This window comes from Salmo salar, chromosome 19 (assembly GCF_965601325.2).
Source record: "Salmo salar chromosome 19, fSalSal1, whole genome shotgun sequence".
NCBI classification, from domain to species: domain Eukaryota; kingdom Metazoa; phylum Chordata; class Actinopteri; order Salmoniformes; family Salmonidae; genus Salmo; species Salmo salar.
In genome coordinates, this window is record NC_138309.1 from 59,985,686 (window position 1) to 60,000,216 (window position 14,531).

Below are 14,531 nucleotides of genomic sequence, written 5' to 3' on the forward strand. Positions count from 1 at the left end.
ATGACTGCATGCACAAATACATCTTCAAATCCCACATGTATGGCTCAGCAAAGTGTATTCTGTCAAGTCTCTCAGTCAGAACAAAATCTTATGACAGGCTAAGAACTGTCTTTCTAATCCAGCTCAAGCACAATATTTGGTACTACTTGCTGGTCATTCGAGTAAAAACATTTGATTGAAACATATACCTAAAAGTTTTCGTGCCTCACGTTGCTAGGTAACGACAGTTGTTACCATGGGAGAGAAGTCCCCGGATAGAGACATTGTAGCTGATTGTAGTTCTTTAACTACAGAATAGTGTCATCAACATTGATTTTCCCATTATTATATTAGCCGGGTAGAATGGTGGACTACAGTAGCTGCCTCGCCTACAACTCCTCATGACAGTGGCTGTATGAGTTGGTGCCAGAGGTGGTCTTTCAAGCGGTGTGGCAGTGGCACTTTGAAAACTTTGTGAGAAATGTCACAAACGAAGCTTTGTGATACATTTTAGGAATGGCATTTGCTAAGAAACGACATGTTGACAGAATGGAAATACTGTCGCGAAAGCACCAGCGACAGGTAGGCTAATTATGACATACTGTAATGGAACGTTTCGTGTGTATTGGAATGTTTCAAATCATTCTGTGTGGATAGAATTGCATCGCACATTGGTGTGCGCAGGTTTTGCAGTGGGTTCGTGTGTTTTAGACATATTTCAAAAGGTTTAGTCTTAAAACATGTTATATCCGCTCTATAACCACTGCCTCTAGCTTGACGTTACTTATTTAATTGACAATTTCCTCAGTTAACATGGAACGCTTAAAAGAGGTAGGCTATGCTTTGTTTTGATAACTAAATTATGCGTACAACATAAGTGTGCTTGTGAATGTAGTGGCCAGAGAGCCTTGCTCAGCTGAGTGAGAGTTTCTATTTGAACTGCAGATGGAGGATGATTCTATATATAACATGAGTCATGCAAGAGGACTACCTGGTCTCCCACCTCAGCCCCAGGCCTCTAGTGAAGAACCGTCAGAGCTTTACCAAGTAAGACCTTTATGTAAAGAAGCCAGTCCCTAAAGTGCTATTGATAGGTGGAAAGGTATTAATTACTGTGTTCCTTTGTGTGCATACCTATTAGGACAATTCCATGTAATTCCTGCAAGTTAACTCATTACTTTTAAATTGTTCCAGATTGTTCTCAGGCACAGCCATCACCCACCCATCCTCCAGAACACCTCTTGGACTCTGGCTGTCCCTTATAAGGAGCAACGGCACCATCGCACCCCCAGTGAGTCCATTGGGAACAACTACAGCCCCCAGGCTCGTCACCTGAAGATCAGAAACCTACAGAGGAGACCTGGAACCGTCAAAGACTCACTTGGGGATGTACCTGCACCTTGTATCCTTTTGACATTTTCATATGCGAATAATTCTTATTCTGATTCATCCCATTGTTGCTACTTTGCTGACCACCTGATCGGTGCTGAATTGAGTGGCATCAAAACAATAATATCCAAAACAAGATAGAACATTTTATCTTAATTCTCATTTTAGCATCTAGCCCAGCTGAGAAGAGGAAGAGACTCGCCCCCAGGGGATGGTAAGATACCTATCAAATACATCAACATTAAGTGTTGACCACTGAAATCTGGACAAAGGGGTGTCATTGAAGTGGTCTTTGTAATGCTTTGTCATCTCAATCCCAGGGATTCAGCTCCTGACACCTCGATCTCACCTGGACTTAAGCTCAGCCCCAGAGAGCCTCTGCCCCCCATCAGCCGACCCCTGACCCCCAAACAGCAGCTGGACATCATGCGGAGCCAAGAGGAACAGATGTGGCCTTTTGAGACAGAACCTACAGAAAGAGACCTGGAGGTAAGCATCCAGAATAGAATAGATAAGGAAATAGAATAGATAGGGAAATAGAATGGAATATGGAAGGAAATAGAATAGATAAGGAAATATTATATATTATATAGAATTACATAGAATGTAATCGAATAGAGGAGAATAGAATAGTGGGAATAGAATAGAGCAGGCAATTAGAATAGTATAGCCTCCAGTCCATTCAACCAATTTAGTCAGTCAATTGTTCCATTGCTTTCACTCTTTTGGCAGCTTGTTAATTTTGGATGTTTACTTGATGTGAAGTGTTTTGCTGGTTTCTACAGAGGTACGTGTACTACATTAGTAACGGCGTCCACAGCCCAATGCTGGCCCACCAGCCTCCCCAGCAGATTAAGAACATAATGAAGCTCCTGCCCCCTGGCATTCAGGACAGCAGCAGGGACATGGAGATACTGAAGGGGAATCTGCTAGACGAGGTCAACAAAGACTACGGCTTCAGTCTCAGGAAGAGCATAGGTAGCAGGAGGATTTGTTACATGACTGCAATGTTTCTTACATGTACTGCAATACTACTTTCATGTATTAATACACTACTTGTAATGAGTGTACTAATAATGTAGATAGTCATTTTAATTTTACTATCCAGCAACAATTTAAAAGAATATAGCCTACACATATTCACAAACATTCCTATCAAAGCAATGTGGTTGTCTATCAAATCACCCTTCCCCCACTGAAAGTTCCCTTGCCTCCATGTTTTCTGTCTCCCTTCTTGGATCCAACCAGTTGACTACATCCTGAGGGACCCGTCGGAGAGGCAGCGTTTGTTCATCTCCAGCATCCCCAGGCCCTTCCCCAGGAGGGTGATCCGAGGGCCCGTCCCCTGGGTCTGCAACTACAGCCAGGCCCACACCTGGCAGAGCCAGCACCTCTTCACTCTCAACCCCATGATGGTCCACCTGCAGGACCTCTGGGTGAACAGGTAGCCTAGTAGCCTGAGCAAAGACTGGCTTAAAATGAGCATCAACTGTAACCGTCTTCCATTTTGTGTCAGGGTTTGTAGTTCCAGTAAACTAGGTAACAAAATGGTTTGCATAGGTTTACATTCCCCTAAATCACAGATCACATTTGGTAGTAGGTCTATGTGTAGGCAGAATACACAGTTGCTCTGCAAACCAATCTCATAATGGCATATAAACTGTTTACCAAAAAAAACATAATGAAGCAAAACTAAGCTCAGTACCATAAAACAAGCTAAACAATTGTTTAAATGCTCTAAGAGCTAATCTCCTCTCTGTGGGTCAGAAGATGGAGTTTCAGATACAGTTTCTTAATGGACTTGCCTGAGCCTGCATGGTGCTCTGTTGATCTCCTGTTTTGACCTGCATTAGTTGATCAAACCAAGTGAATCACCATGAACCCCTACTGTTAATAACCATGTCTTAAATGTCTCAAATAAGAGTTGATGGGTGTGTGAAATTAAAGTGGACACACAGTTCAGATAATACAAGTTAACTCTTATGTCTCTCTGTCTTTCTTTCTCATCCTTTCAGTTTCTCCTCCTTGAGGTTTGTGAGACTAGGGGACCTTTTCTCTGCCAACTTCCCCCTGCTGCCCACCGAGTTTGAAGACCTGATTCAGAGACAGTGCCAAATCACCAGGGACGACCTGGCTAATAGGTTAGTAGCCTACTGTCTTCAGTCAGTCAGTCAGGCAGTTAATCAAACAATCAGTAAAACAGTCAGTCAGCCAGCCAGACAGATGGGTAGAGAGTCAGTCAAGTCAGTCAAGTCAACCAGATAGACAGACAGTCAGAGCCTGCAAGACAGTCATTCAGCCAGGTAGACAGACAGGCGGGTTGACATACAGGTCGGCAGGTAGGCCAAGGTCTGCATGGCTAATCCCGGTGTTGTAGTGAGAGTCTCATGTTTTCTCCTTGTTCACTGTGTCATTCCCCTGTCGTGTCTTTCTTCTCACTGAAGGATTCCATTGCAACCTGCTGTGTTTAGAGCAAGGAACCAGTAAACATGATTTGTGGCTGAAATATGAGCCATTGAAATTTCACAAAAATGTGTTGATTTTTATTCTGAGTTTGTGCCTTCTTGGATACCATTGTTCTCTGATAGTTCAGTCTCCCTTGCCAACCACAGTAGAGCCAAAGGAGATCATGTTCTGGTATGACGCTGTTGAAATGCCAAAACATTGCACCAGTTGCTAGGTTTCGTCCTTTTTCTGGAGGTGGAAACTACGCCATAGAGTAACATACATACAGGGGTATATGTGTAACAACAATAGTACACACATACAGAGGACCAGCAAGCAAGCACCTACTGTATCAGACCACTGTCGGCGTCAGAATGCTGGTGGCAACTTTCCTATCAATCACTGGTGGCAAAATGGTGTCACACCGCTGCCAGAAAGCCTCTATTCAATCACCGGGGGCATATACACTGAACAAAAATATAAACGCAAAATGTAAAGTGTTAGTCCTATGTTTTATAAGCTGAAATAAAAGATCCCTGCCATTTTGTATATGCACAAAAAGCAAATTTCTCTCAAATGTTGTGCACAAATTTGTTTACATCCCTGTTATTGAGCATTTCTCCTTTGCCAAGATAATCCATCCACCTGACAGGTGTGGCATATGAAGAAGCTGATTAAACAGCATGATCATTACATAGGTGCACCTTGTGCTGGGGACATTAAAATGCCACTGTAAAATGTGCAGTTTTGTCACACAACACAATGCCACAGATATTTCAAGTTTTGAAGGAGCATGCAATTGGCATGCTGACTGCAGGAATGTCCACCAGAGCTGTTGCCAGAGAATGTAATGTTAATCTCTCTACCATAAACCGCCTCCAATGTTGTTTTAGAGAATTTGGCAGTACGTCCAACCGGCCTCACAATCGCAGACCATGTGTAACCACACCAGACCTGGACCTCCACATCCGGCTTCTGAGACCAGCCACCCACACAGCTGATGAAACTGTGGGTTTGCACAACCGAAAGAATCACACAAACTGTCAGAAACCGTCTCAGGGAAGCTCATCTGCGTACTCGTTGTCCTCACCAGGGTCTTGACCTGACTGCAGTTCGGCATCGTAACCGACTTCAGTGGGAAGATGCTCACCTTTGATGGCCCCTGGTATTCTGGAGAAGTGCGCTCTTTACAGAAGAATCCGGTTTTAACTGTACCGGGCAGATGGCAGACAGCGTGTATGGCGTTGTGTGCGCGAGTGGTTTGCTCATGTCAGTGTTGTGAACAGTGGGGGTGGGGTTATGATATGGGCAGGGATAAGCTACGGACAACGAACACAATTGCATTTTATTGATGGCAATTTGAATGCACAGAGATACCGTGACGAGATCCTGACGCCCATTGTCGTGCCATTCATCCGCCGGCATCACCTCATGTTTCAGCATGATAAAGCATGACTCCATGTTGCAAGGATCTGTACACAATTCCTGGAAGCTGAAAATGACCCAGTTCTTCCATGGCCTGCATACTCACCAGACATGTCCCCCGTTGAGCATGTTTGGGATGCTCTGGATCGACGCGTACGACAGCGTATTTCAGTTCCCGCCAATATCCAGCAACTTTGCACAGCCATTGAAGAGGAGTGGGACAACATTCCACAGGCCACAATCAACAGCCTGATCAACTCTATGCGAAGGACATGTGTTGCGCTGGATGAGGCAAATGGTGGTCACACCAGATCTGATACACGCCCCTACCTTTTTTTTAAGGTATCTGTGACCAACAGATGCGTATCTGTATTCCCAATCATGTGAAATCCATAGATTAGGGCCTAATAAAGTTATTTCAATTGACTGATTTCCTTATATGAACTGTTACTCAGTAAAATCATTGAAATTATTGCATATTGTGTATATATTATTGTTCGGTGTACATACAACAATCCCTCATTTGGACTATATGAGACCCCATTGTCTGTGTCTTGCAGGTGGCTGCCACGCTGTGTGTCCCTGTTTGTCACCTACAAGGACCTTTGGCTGCCCCTGGTGCCCCAGAGTGACCACGTGGCCCCAGTCAGTGCCCAGGAGTTCTTCTCCTGCGTGGCCGCCCTCATGTCCCTGCAGCTCCGGAGCTTGATCATTGCCTCCCTGCAGGACCTGCTCCAGTTCTTCACCCTGCACCAGGTCTGAGGTCTAACCACTCAACTCTGTCAGGGTTCAACCACGGTTCAACTATCTATACAAGGGGTGTCAAACATAGCCCATTCAAAACATAGTAAAATAAAAGTCAAACATAGACCATTCAAAAGCGAGCCCATTCAATCCGGCCTGTTATCCCCAGAATTTTTTTCTTGTGGGACGATCTCAATCAACATTCAAATGACTAAAACCAAATCGAAACTGTGTCGAAGTAATGATGGACCTACAGTTGAAGTCGGAAGTTTACATACACTTAAGTTGGAGTCATTAAAAGTTGTTTTTCAACCACTCCACAAATGTATTGTTATCAAACTATAGTTTTGGCAAGTTGGTTAGGACATCTACTTTGTGCATGACACAAGTCATTTTTCCAACAATTGTTAACAGACAGATTATTTCACTTATAATTTACTGTATCACAATTCCAGTCGGTCAGAAGTTTACATACACTAAGTTGACTGTGCCTTTAAACAGCTTGGAAAATTCCTGAAAATTATGTCATGGCTTTAGAAGCTTATGATAGGCTAATTGACATCATTTGAGTCAATTGGAGGTGTACCTGTGGATGTATTTCAAGGCCTACCTTCAAACTCAGTGCCTCTTTGCTTGACATCATGGGAAAATCAAAAGAAATCAGCCAAGACCTCAGAAGAAAAATTGTAGACCTCCACAAGTCTGGTTCATCCTTGGGAGCAATTTCCAAATGCCTGAAGGTACCATGTTCATATGTACAAACAATAGTGCGCAAGTATAAACACCACGCAGCCGTCATACCGCTCAGGAAGGAGAAGCGTTCTGTCTCCTAGAGATGAATGTACTTTTGTGCGAAAAGTGCACATCAATCCCAGAACAACAGCAAAGGACCTTGTGAAGATGCTGGAGGAAATAGGTGCAAAAGATTCTATATCCACAATAAAACGAGTCCTATATCGACATGACCTGAAAGGCTGCTCAGCAAGGAAGAAGCCACTGCTCCAAAACCACCATAAAAAAAGCCAGAGTCCGGTTTGCAACTGCACATGGGGACAAAGATCGTACTTTTTGGAGAAATGTCCTCTGGTCTGATGAAACAAATATAGAACTGTTTGGCCATAATGACCATCGTTATGTTTGGAGGTAAAAGGGGGAGGCTTGCAAGCCGAAGAACACCATCCCAACCGTGAAGCACGGGGGTGGCAGCATTATGTTGTGGGGGTGCTTTGCTGCAGGAGGATCTGGTGCACTTCACAAAATAGATGGCATCATGAGGGAGGAAAATTATGTGGATATATTGAAGCAACATCTCAAGACATCAGTCAGGAAGTTAAAGCTGGGTCGCAAATGGGTCTTCCAAATGGACAATGACCCCAAGCATACTTCCAAAGTTGTGGCAAAATGGCTTAAGGACAACAAAGTCAAGGTATTGGAGTGGCCATCACAAAGCCCTGACCTCAATCCTATAGAAAATCTGTAGGCAGAACTGAAAAAGCGTGTGCGAGCAAGGAGGCCTACAAACCTGGCTCAGTTACACCAGCTCTGTCAGGAGGAATAGGCCAAAATTCACCCAACTTGTTGTGGGAAGCTTGTGGAAGGCTATACGAAATGTTTGACCCAAGTTAAACCATTTAAAGCCAATGCTACCAAATACTAATTGAGTGTATGTAAACTTCTGACCCACAGGGAATGTGATGAGAGAATAGAAAGCTGAAATAAATCATTCTCTCTACTATTATTCTGACATTTCACATTCTAAAAATAAAGTGGTGATCCTAACTGACCTAAAACAGGGAATCTTTACTGGGATTAAATGTCAGGAATTGTGAAAAACTGAGTTCAAATGTATTTGGCTAAGGTGTATGTAAACTTCCGACTTCAACTGTACATTTATAGTCAGTTCACTCTGTCCCTCTTGCTAAGAGTCATCGAAAGCTAGACATTTGGGGAGTATCAAAAATCCCAAAAGCGATGGATATTGGACTATTTTTAGGCAAATCTTGACGGCGAGGAAATATAACCAATTTTAAATGCATCCCACTGCATCTCGTTGAAGACGAATGCGACGTTTGGGTTAAAATTAGTTTAAAATTAAATCTAATTACATTTTATTGGTCACATACATGTGATTAGATGGATATTGGACTATTTTTAGGCAAATCTTGACGGCGAGGAAATATAACCAATTTTAAATGCGTCCCACTGCATCTCGTTGAAGACGAATGCGACGTTTGGGTTAAAATTAGTTTAAAATTAAATCTAATTACATTTTATTGGTCACATACATGTGATTAGCAGATGTTATTGTGGGTGTAGCGCAATGCTTGTGCTTCTAGCTCCGACAGTGCAGTAATATCTAATAAGTAATATCTAACAAATTACACAACATTTAGGTCAGGTGAACAAAAGGACTTGGCATATACAAGATGGCACTGATAGAGATGGCAGCTTCGCTTCAGGTCCTTAGCTGTGGAGTTTTCTGTTTTTTTTAATGTATTATTTCTTACATTGTTAGCCCAGAAAACCTGCAATGTTATTACATACAGCCGGGAAGAACTATTGGATATCAGAGAGACGTCAACTTACCAGCACTACGACCGGGAATGTGACTTTCCCAAAGCGGATCCTTTGTCTGTACCTCTCAGGGCATTTGAACTGATTCCAGAGGCCGACCCAAAATAACGCCGTCGGAGGAGAGGGTGCCGGAGCGGTCTTCTAGTGAGGTTTCGGATGCGCACACACCACTCACCGCTTCAGAGTATATTACTCGCTAATGTCCAGGTCCTAGTTAACAAAGTTGACGAAATTAGGGCAAGAGTTGCTTTCCAAAGAGATATCCGGGATTGTAACATACTCTGTTTCACGGAAACATGGCTAGTTGGGGACATGCTGTCGGAGTCCGTTCAGCCAACGGGATTTTCAGTGCATCGCACCGACAGGAACTAACATCTCTCTGGTAAGAAGAAGGGCGGGGGTGTATGTTTCATGATTAATGACTCATGGTGTAATTGTAACAACATACAAGAACACAAGTCCTTTTGTTCACCTGACCTACAATTCCTCACAATCAAATGCCGACCGAGATTTCTCCTCGGTTATCGTCACAGCCGTGTATATCCCCCCGCAAGCGGATACCAAGACAGACATCAAGGAACTTCACTGGACTTTATGCAAACTGGAAACCAAATATCCTGAGGCTGCATTTATTGTAGCTGGGGATTTGAACAAAGCTAATTTGAGAACTAGGCTACCTAAATTCTATCAGCATATCGATTGCAGTACACGAACGAGTAACACACTCGACCACTGCTACTCTAACCTCCGCAAAGCATACAAGGCCCTCCCCTGCCCTCCTTTTGTCAAATCTGACCATGACTCCATCTTGTTGCTCCCCTCCTATAGGCAGAAACTAAAACAGGAAGCGCCCGTGCTTAGGTCTATCCAATGCTGGTCTTACCAATCGGATTCCACGCTTCAAGATTGCTTCGATCACGTGGACCGGGATATGTTCCGGGTAGCCTCAGACAATAACATTGACGTATATGCTGACTCGGTGAACGAGTTTATAAGGAAGTGTATAGGAGATGTTGTACCCACTGTGACTATTAAAACCTTCCCTAACCAGAAACGGTGGGTTGATGGCAGCATTCGCGCAAAATTGAAAGCACGTAACATCGCATTTAATCATGGCAAGGCGACTGGAAACATGATCGAATACAAACAGTGTAGTTATTCCCTCCGTAAGGAAAACAAGCAAAGCATCAGTACAGAGACAAAGTGGAGTCGAAATTCAATGGCTCAAACACGAGACGGATGTGGCAGGGTCTACAGGCAATCACAGATTACAAAAAGAAAACCAGCCCCGTCGCGGACACCAACATCTTGCTCAGAGACAAATTAAACAACTTCTTTGCGTGCTTGGAGGATAATACAGTGCCACCGACACGGCCCGCTACTAAAGACTGTGGTCCCGTCGATGTAGATAGGGGGGTGCACCCTCTGCTGTTTCCTGAAGTCCACAATCATCTCCTTTGTTTTGTTGACTTTGAGTGTGAGGTTGTTTTCCAGGCACCACACTCCCATAGCCCTCACCTGCTCCCTGTAGGCTGTCTCGTCATCGTTGGTAATCAAGCCTACTACTGTTGTGTTGTCTGCAAACTTGATGATAGAGTTGGAGGCGTGCTTGGCCACGCAGTCATGGGTGAACAGGGAGTACAGGAGGGGGCTGAGCACACACCCTTGTGGGGCCCCAGTGATGAGGATCAGCGGAGTGGAATTGATGTTTCCTACCTTCACCCCCTGGGGGCTGCCCGTCAGAAAGTCCAGGACCCAGTTGTACATAGCAGTGTCAGGACCCAGGGCCTCGAGCTTAATGATGAGCTTGGAGGGTACTATGGTGTTGAATGCTGAGCTATAGTCAATAAACAGCATTCTTACATAGGTATTCCTCTTGTCCAGATGGGATAGGGCAGTGTGCAGAGTGATGCCGATTGCATCGTCTGTGAGTTTGATGCCCCAGCTCTATAGTTACACACATGGTTTACCCTAACTCAATTACACCCGTTTGATGAGACCAGATCCACTCTACACTTGATATAGAAACACATACTGTGCCTATATATGTCAATTACATTTACATTTACATTTACATTACATTTACATCGATTAGTTCATTATAAAGAAAACCAATGTTATTGTTTCTGTTCTCTATGATTTGTTGGACAGGACGGGAATGACTTTGGTGAAGTGTTTGACGAGATGCGCTTCGTGCAGCCTCAGGTGCTGCTGGTCAAGCTGAGGGTGGAGGAGCCTCACATTGTCTTCCTGCCCAGCCTTCAGGAATGCTGGGAGCTCATCCACCGGGGCTTCATGGAGATCATCAAGAGCGCCCAGAAACTCCCACGGGTATAAAAAAAAAACTCTCAGCCTTCTGTCCTTTCAGTTCTTCATTATTAATGTTCAGTTGTTTATCTAATCTGTTAAATCTATTTCTGGAATTAAAACATTTCCAATATTAACAGTTTAAAGGGGCAGTGCAGTCCTGTTTTGTTATGATATTTCCACCCTATGAGGTTGAAATAAAACGTTGAAATTGTGAAAAATATGATAATGCCCTTTTAGTGTAAGAGATTTTGAAAATAAATCCTGGAATTTCAGCCTGTTTAGATGGGATGGAGTTTTTGGCCCACATCATGACATCACAATCTGATCAGATTATTCTGACCAATGACCAGTCATCTTTTATTTGCATATGTATCCTCATACTTTGAAGGGGTAAGCGGGGTAGGCTCAGAGTCTAGGTGTTCCTAACCACACAGACTGATAATTTAAATGGCAAAAGGAGGCTCAGGGAAATAAATGATTAAACAAATATTTTGAGTTATTTTCATGGAAAAAACTCACAGTGATTTATTAAACATACAGTGATGATTTAAAAAATGTAATAAAAAAAGACTGCATGTGCGCTTTAAAATCGTTTATTCACATTTGTACACATTGAATGTGACCTCTGTCTACAAAAAATATATATCATTAATCTGTTCTGGTGCTCAGCATGGAAAGGATTGTGACTGACAGTTTGTCTGGTCTTCTCTGTACAGGTGGAGTGTAACCTATTCCCAGAAATCCAGGGACAGGGCCTTTATCTGCACTCCGTCAGACCTGACGAGCTGCTGGTCACAGACCTGATCAATAGAGCCAAGAGCATCTTCCAGAAGAACACTGTGGGACCAAAGAAGTATGGGGACATAACTAAACCTATACTACCTAAATTTCAGTCAACTATCTGACATTCTACTTTCTTCCAATACTTTTATGTTAACCTGTTTGGTGGAGGAAGGCTCTTTTAAGAAAATTACTCATTGCAATGTTTCAATATGATCTCCAGGTACCTGAACGTGTATAAGAAGTACAGCAACCTACTAGACAACACTGCAAAGCAGGATATAGTGGCATTCCTCAAAGAAAAACACTCCCTGCAAGGTTTTACTAAGGTAGATTTGCCTCTCTGCCTTCCTTCCTTCAAACACTACTAGTAGACCTACAGTACCAGTCAAAAGTTTGGACACACCTACTTATTCAAGGGTTTTTGTTAATTTTTTACTATTTCTACATTGTACAATAATAGTGAAGACATCAAAACTATGAAATAACACATGTGGAATCATGTAGTAACCAAAAAAGAGTTAAACAAATCAAAATACATTTTATATTTGGGATTCTTCAAAGTAGCCACCCTTTGCCTTGATTACAGTTTTGCACACTCTTGGCATTCTCTCAACCAGCTTCACCTGGAATGCTTTTCCAACCGTCTTGAAGGAGTTCCCACATATGCTGAGCACTTGTTGGCTGCTTTTCCATCTCAATTGGGTTGAGGTCGGGTGATTGTGGAGGCCATCTGATGCAGCACTCCATCACTCTCCTTCTTGGTCAAATAGCCCTTACACAGCCTAGAGATATGTTGTGTCATTGTCCTGTTGGAAAACAAATGATAGTCCCACTAAGCGCAAACCAGATGGGATGGCGTATCGCTGAAGAATGCTGTGGTAGCCATGCTGGTTAACCTCTTACATCTAGACGTTCTGCTAGCGGAACACCTGCTCCAATATCCAATGATAGGCGTGGCGCAAATTACAAATTCCTCAAAAATCCAAAAACTTCAATTTTTCAAACATATGACTATTTTACACCATTTTAAAGACAAGACTCTCCTTTATCTAACCACACTGTCCGATTTCAAAAAGGCTTTACAGCGAAAGCACAACATTAGATTATGTCAGCAGAGTACCCAGCCAGAAATAATCAGACACCCATTTTTCAAGCTAGCATATATTGTCACAAAAAACAAAACCACAGCTAAATGCAGCACTAACCTTTGATGATCTTCATCAGATGACACGCCTAGGACATTATGTTATACAATACATGCATGTTTTGTTCAATCAAGTTCATATTTATATCAAAAACCAGCTTTTTACATTAGCATGTGACGTTCAGAACTAGCATTCCCACAGAACACTTCCGGTGAATTTACTAAATTACTCACGATAAACGTTCACAAAAAACATAACAATTATTTTAAGAATTATAGATACAGAACTCCTTTATGCAATCGAGGTGTCCGATTTTAAAATAGCTTTTCGGTGAAAGCACATTTTGCAATATTCTGAGTAGATAGCTCGCCATCACAGGCTAGCTATTTTGACACCCACCAAGTTTGACCCTCACCAAACTCAGATTTACTATAAGAAAAATTGGATTACCTTTCCTGTTCTTTGTCAGAATGCACTCCCAGGACTTCTACTTCAATAACAAATGTTGGTTTGGTTCCAAATAATCCATAGTTATATCCAAATAGCGGCGTTTTGTTTGTGCGTTCAAGACACTATCCAAGGGTGACGAAGGGTTACGCGCCCGACGCGTTTCGTGACAAATAATTTCTAAATATTCCATTACCGTACTTCGAAGCATGTCAACCGCTGTTTAAAATCTATTTTTATGCTATTTTTCTCGTAAAAAAAGCGATAATATTCCGACCGGGAGTCGTTGTTTTCGTTCAAAGACGAAAGAATAAAAACATGGAGTCGCCTCGTGCACGCGCCTCCATTCTCTGTTCTCTGATCGACCACTATCTAAATGCGCTAGTGTTTTTCAGCCAGGGCCTGCAAAGCCACCATTCAGATTTTTGCCGCCTTCTGAGAGCCTATGGGAGCCGAAGGAAGTGTCACGTTACAGCAGAGATCCCCTGTTTTGGATAGAGATAATCAAGAAGGCCAAGAAATGGTCAGACAGGGTACTTCCTGTACAGAATCTTCTCAGGTTTTGGCCTGCCAAATGAGTTCTGTTATACTCACAGACACCATTCAAACAGTTTTAGAAACTTTGGAGTGTTTTCTATCCAAAGCTAATAATTATATGCATATTCTAGTTTCTGGGCAGGAGTAATAATCAGATTAAATCGGGTACGTTTTTTATCCGGCCGTGAAAATACTGCCCCCTATCCATAACAGGTTAAGTGTACCTTGAATTGTAAATAAATCACAGACAGTGTTACCAGTAAAGCACCCCCACAGCATCACACCTCCTCCTCCATGCTTCACGGTGGGAACCACACATGCGGAGATCATCCGTTCACCTACTCTGCGTCTCAAAAAGACACGGCGGTTGGTTTCTTTGTAGCAATTCGAACATGAAGGCCTGATTCACGCAGTCTCCTCTGAACAGTTGATATTGAGATGTCTGTTACTTGAACTCTGTGAAGCAATTGTTTGTGCTCCCGCTCCCCCTGTCTGGCATTCGAGGGCGCCAGGCTGCCTTCATTACGCACACCTGTCACCATCATTACACGCTGCAGCGCTAATTGAACTCACGTGGATTCCTTCACTTTGTTGACTGCCCCGTCTATATCTGTCTGTTCCTCCATTGGGTCCCCGTGTCAGCGTTATTGTCATTATTTTTCCCCTGTCCAGACACTTTTCCTGTTCTGTTTCATGTCCGTTGTTTATTAATGTTCACTCCCTGTACTTGCTTCTCGTCTCCAGCGTCGATCC

At 43.0% G+C, this 14,531-nt stretch overlaps 1 protein-coding gene across 1 annotated transcript in view; it reads left to right on the plus strand.

Moving 5' to 3' along the window:
* The first annotated feature begins 924 nt into the window (after positions 1-924).
* Positions 925-14,531, plus strand: part of dnah3 (dynein axonemal heavy chain 3) — a 54,142-nt gene continuing 40,535 nt past the window's right edge. Inside the window, exons 1-11 of the mRNA XM_014158986.3 lie at positions 925-1,026; positions 1,174-1,381; positions 1,537-1,582; positions 1,689-1,857; positions 2,154-2,346; positions 2,617-2,812; positions 3,384-3,509; positions 5,799-5,994; positions 10,708-10,887; positions 11,583-11,719; positions 11,870-11,975. Of these exons, the coding sequence (XP_014014461.2) occupies positions 925-1,026; positions 1,174-1,381; positions 1,537-1,582; positions 1,689-1,857; positions 2,154-2,346; positions 2,617-2,812; positions 3,384-3,509; positions 5,799-5,994; positions 10,708-10,887; positions 11,583-11,719; positions 11,870-11,975 (1,659 nt within the window). The remainder of the gene's footprint in view (positions 1,027-1,173; positions 1,382-1,536; positions 1,583-1,688; positions 1,858-2,153; positions 2,347-2,616; positions 2,813-3,383; positions 3,510-5,798; positions 5,995-10,707; positions 10,888-11,582; positions 11,720-11,869; positions 11,976-14,531) is intronic.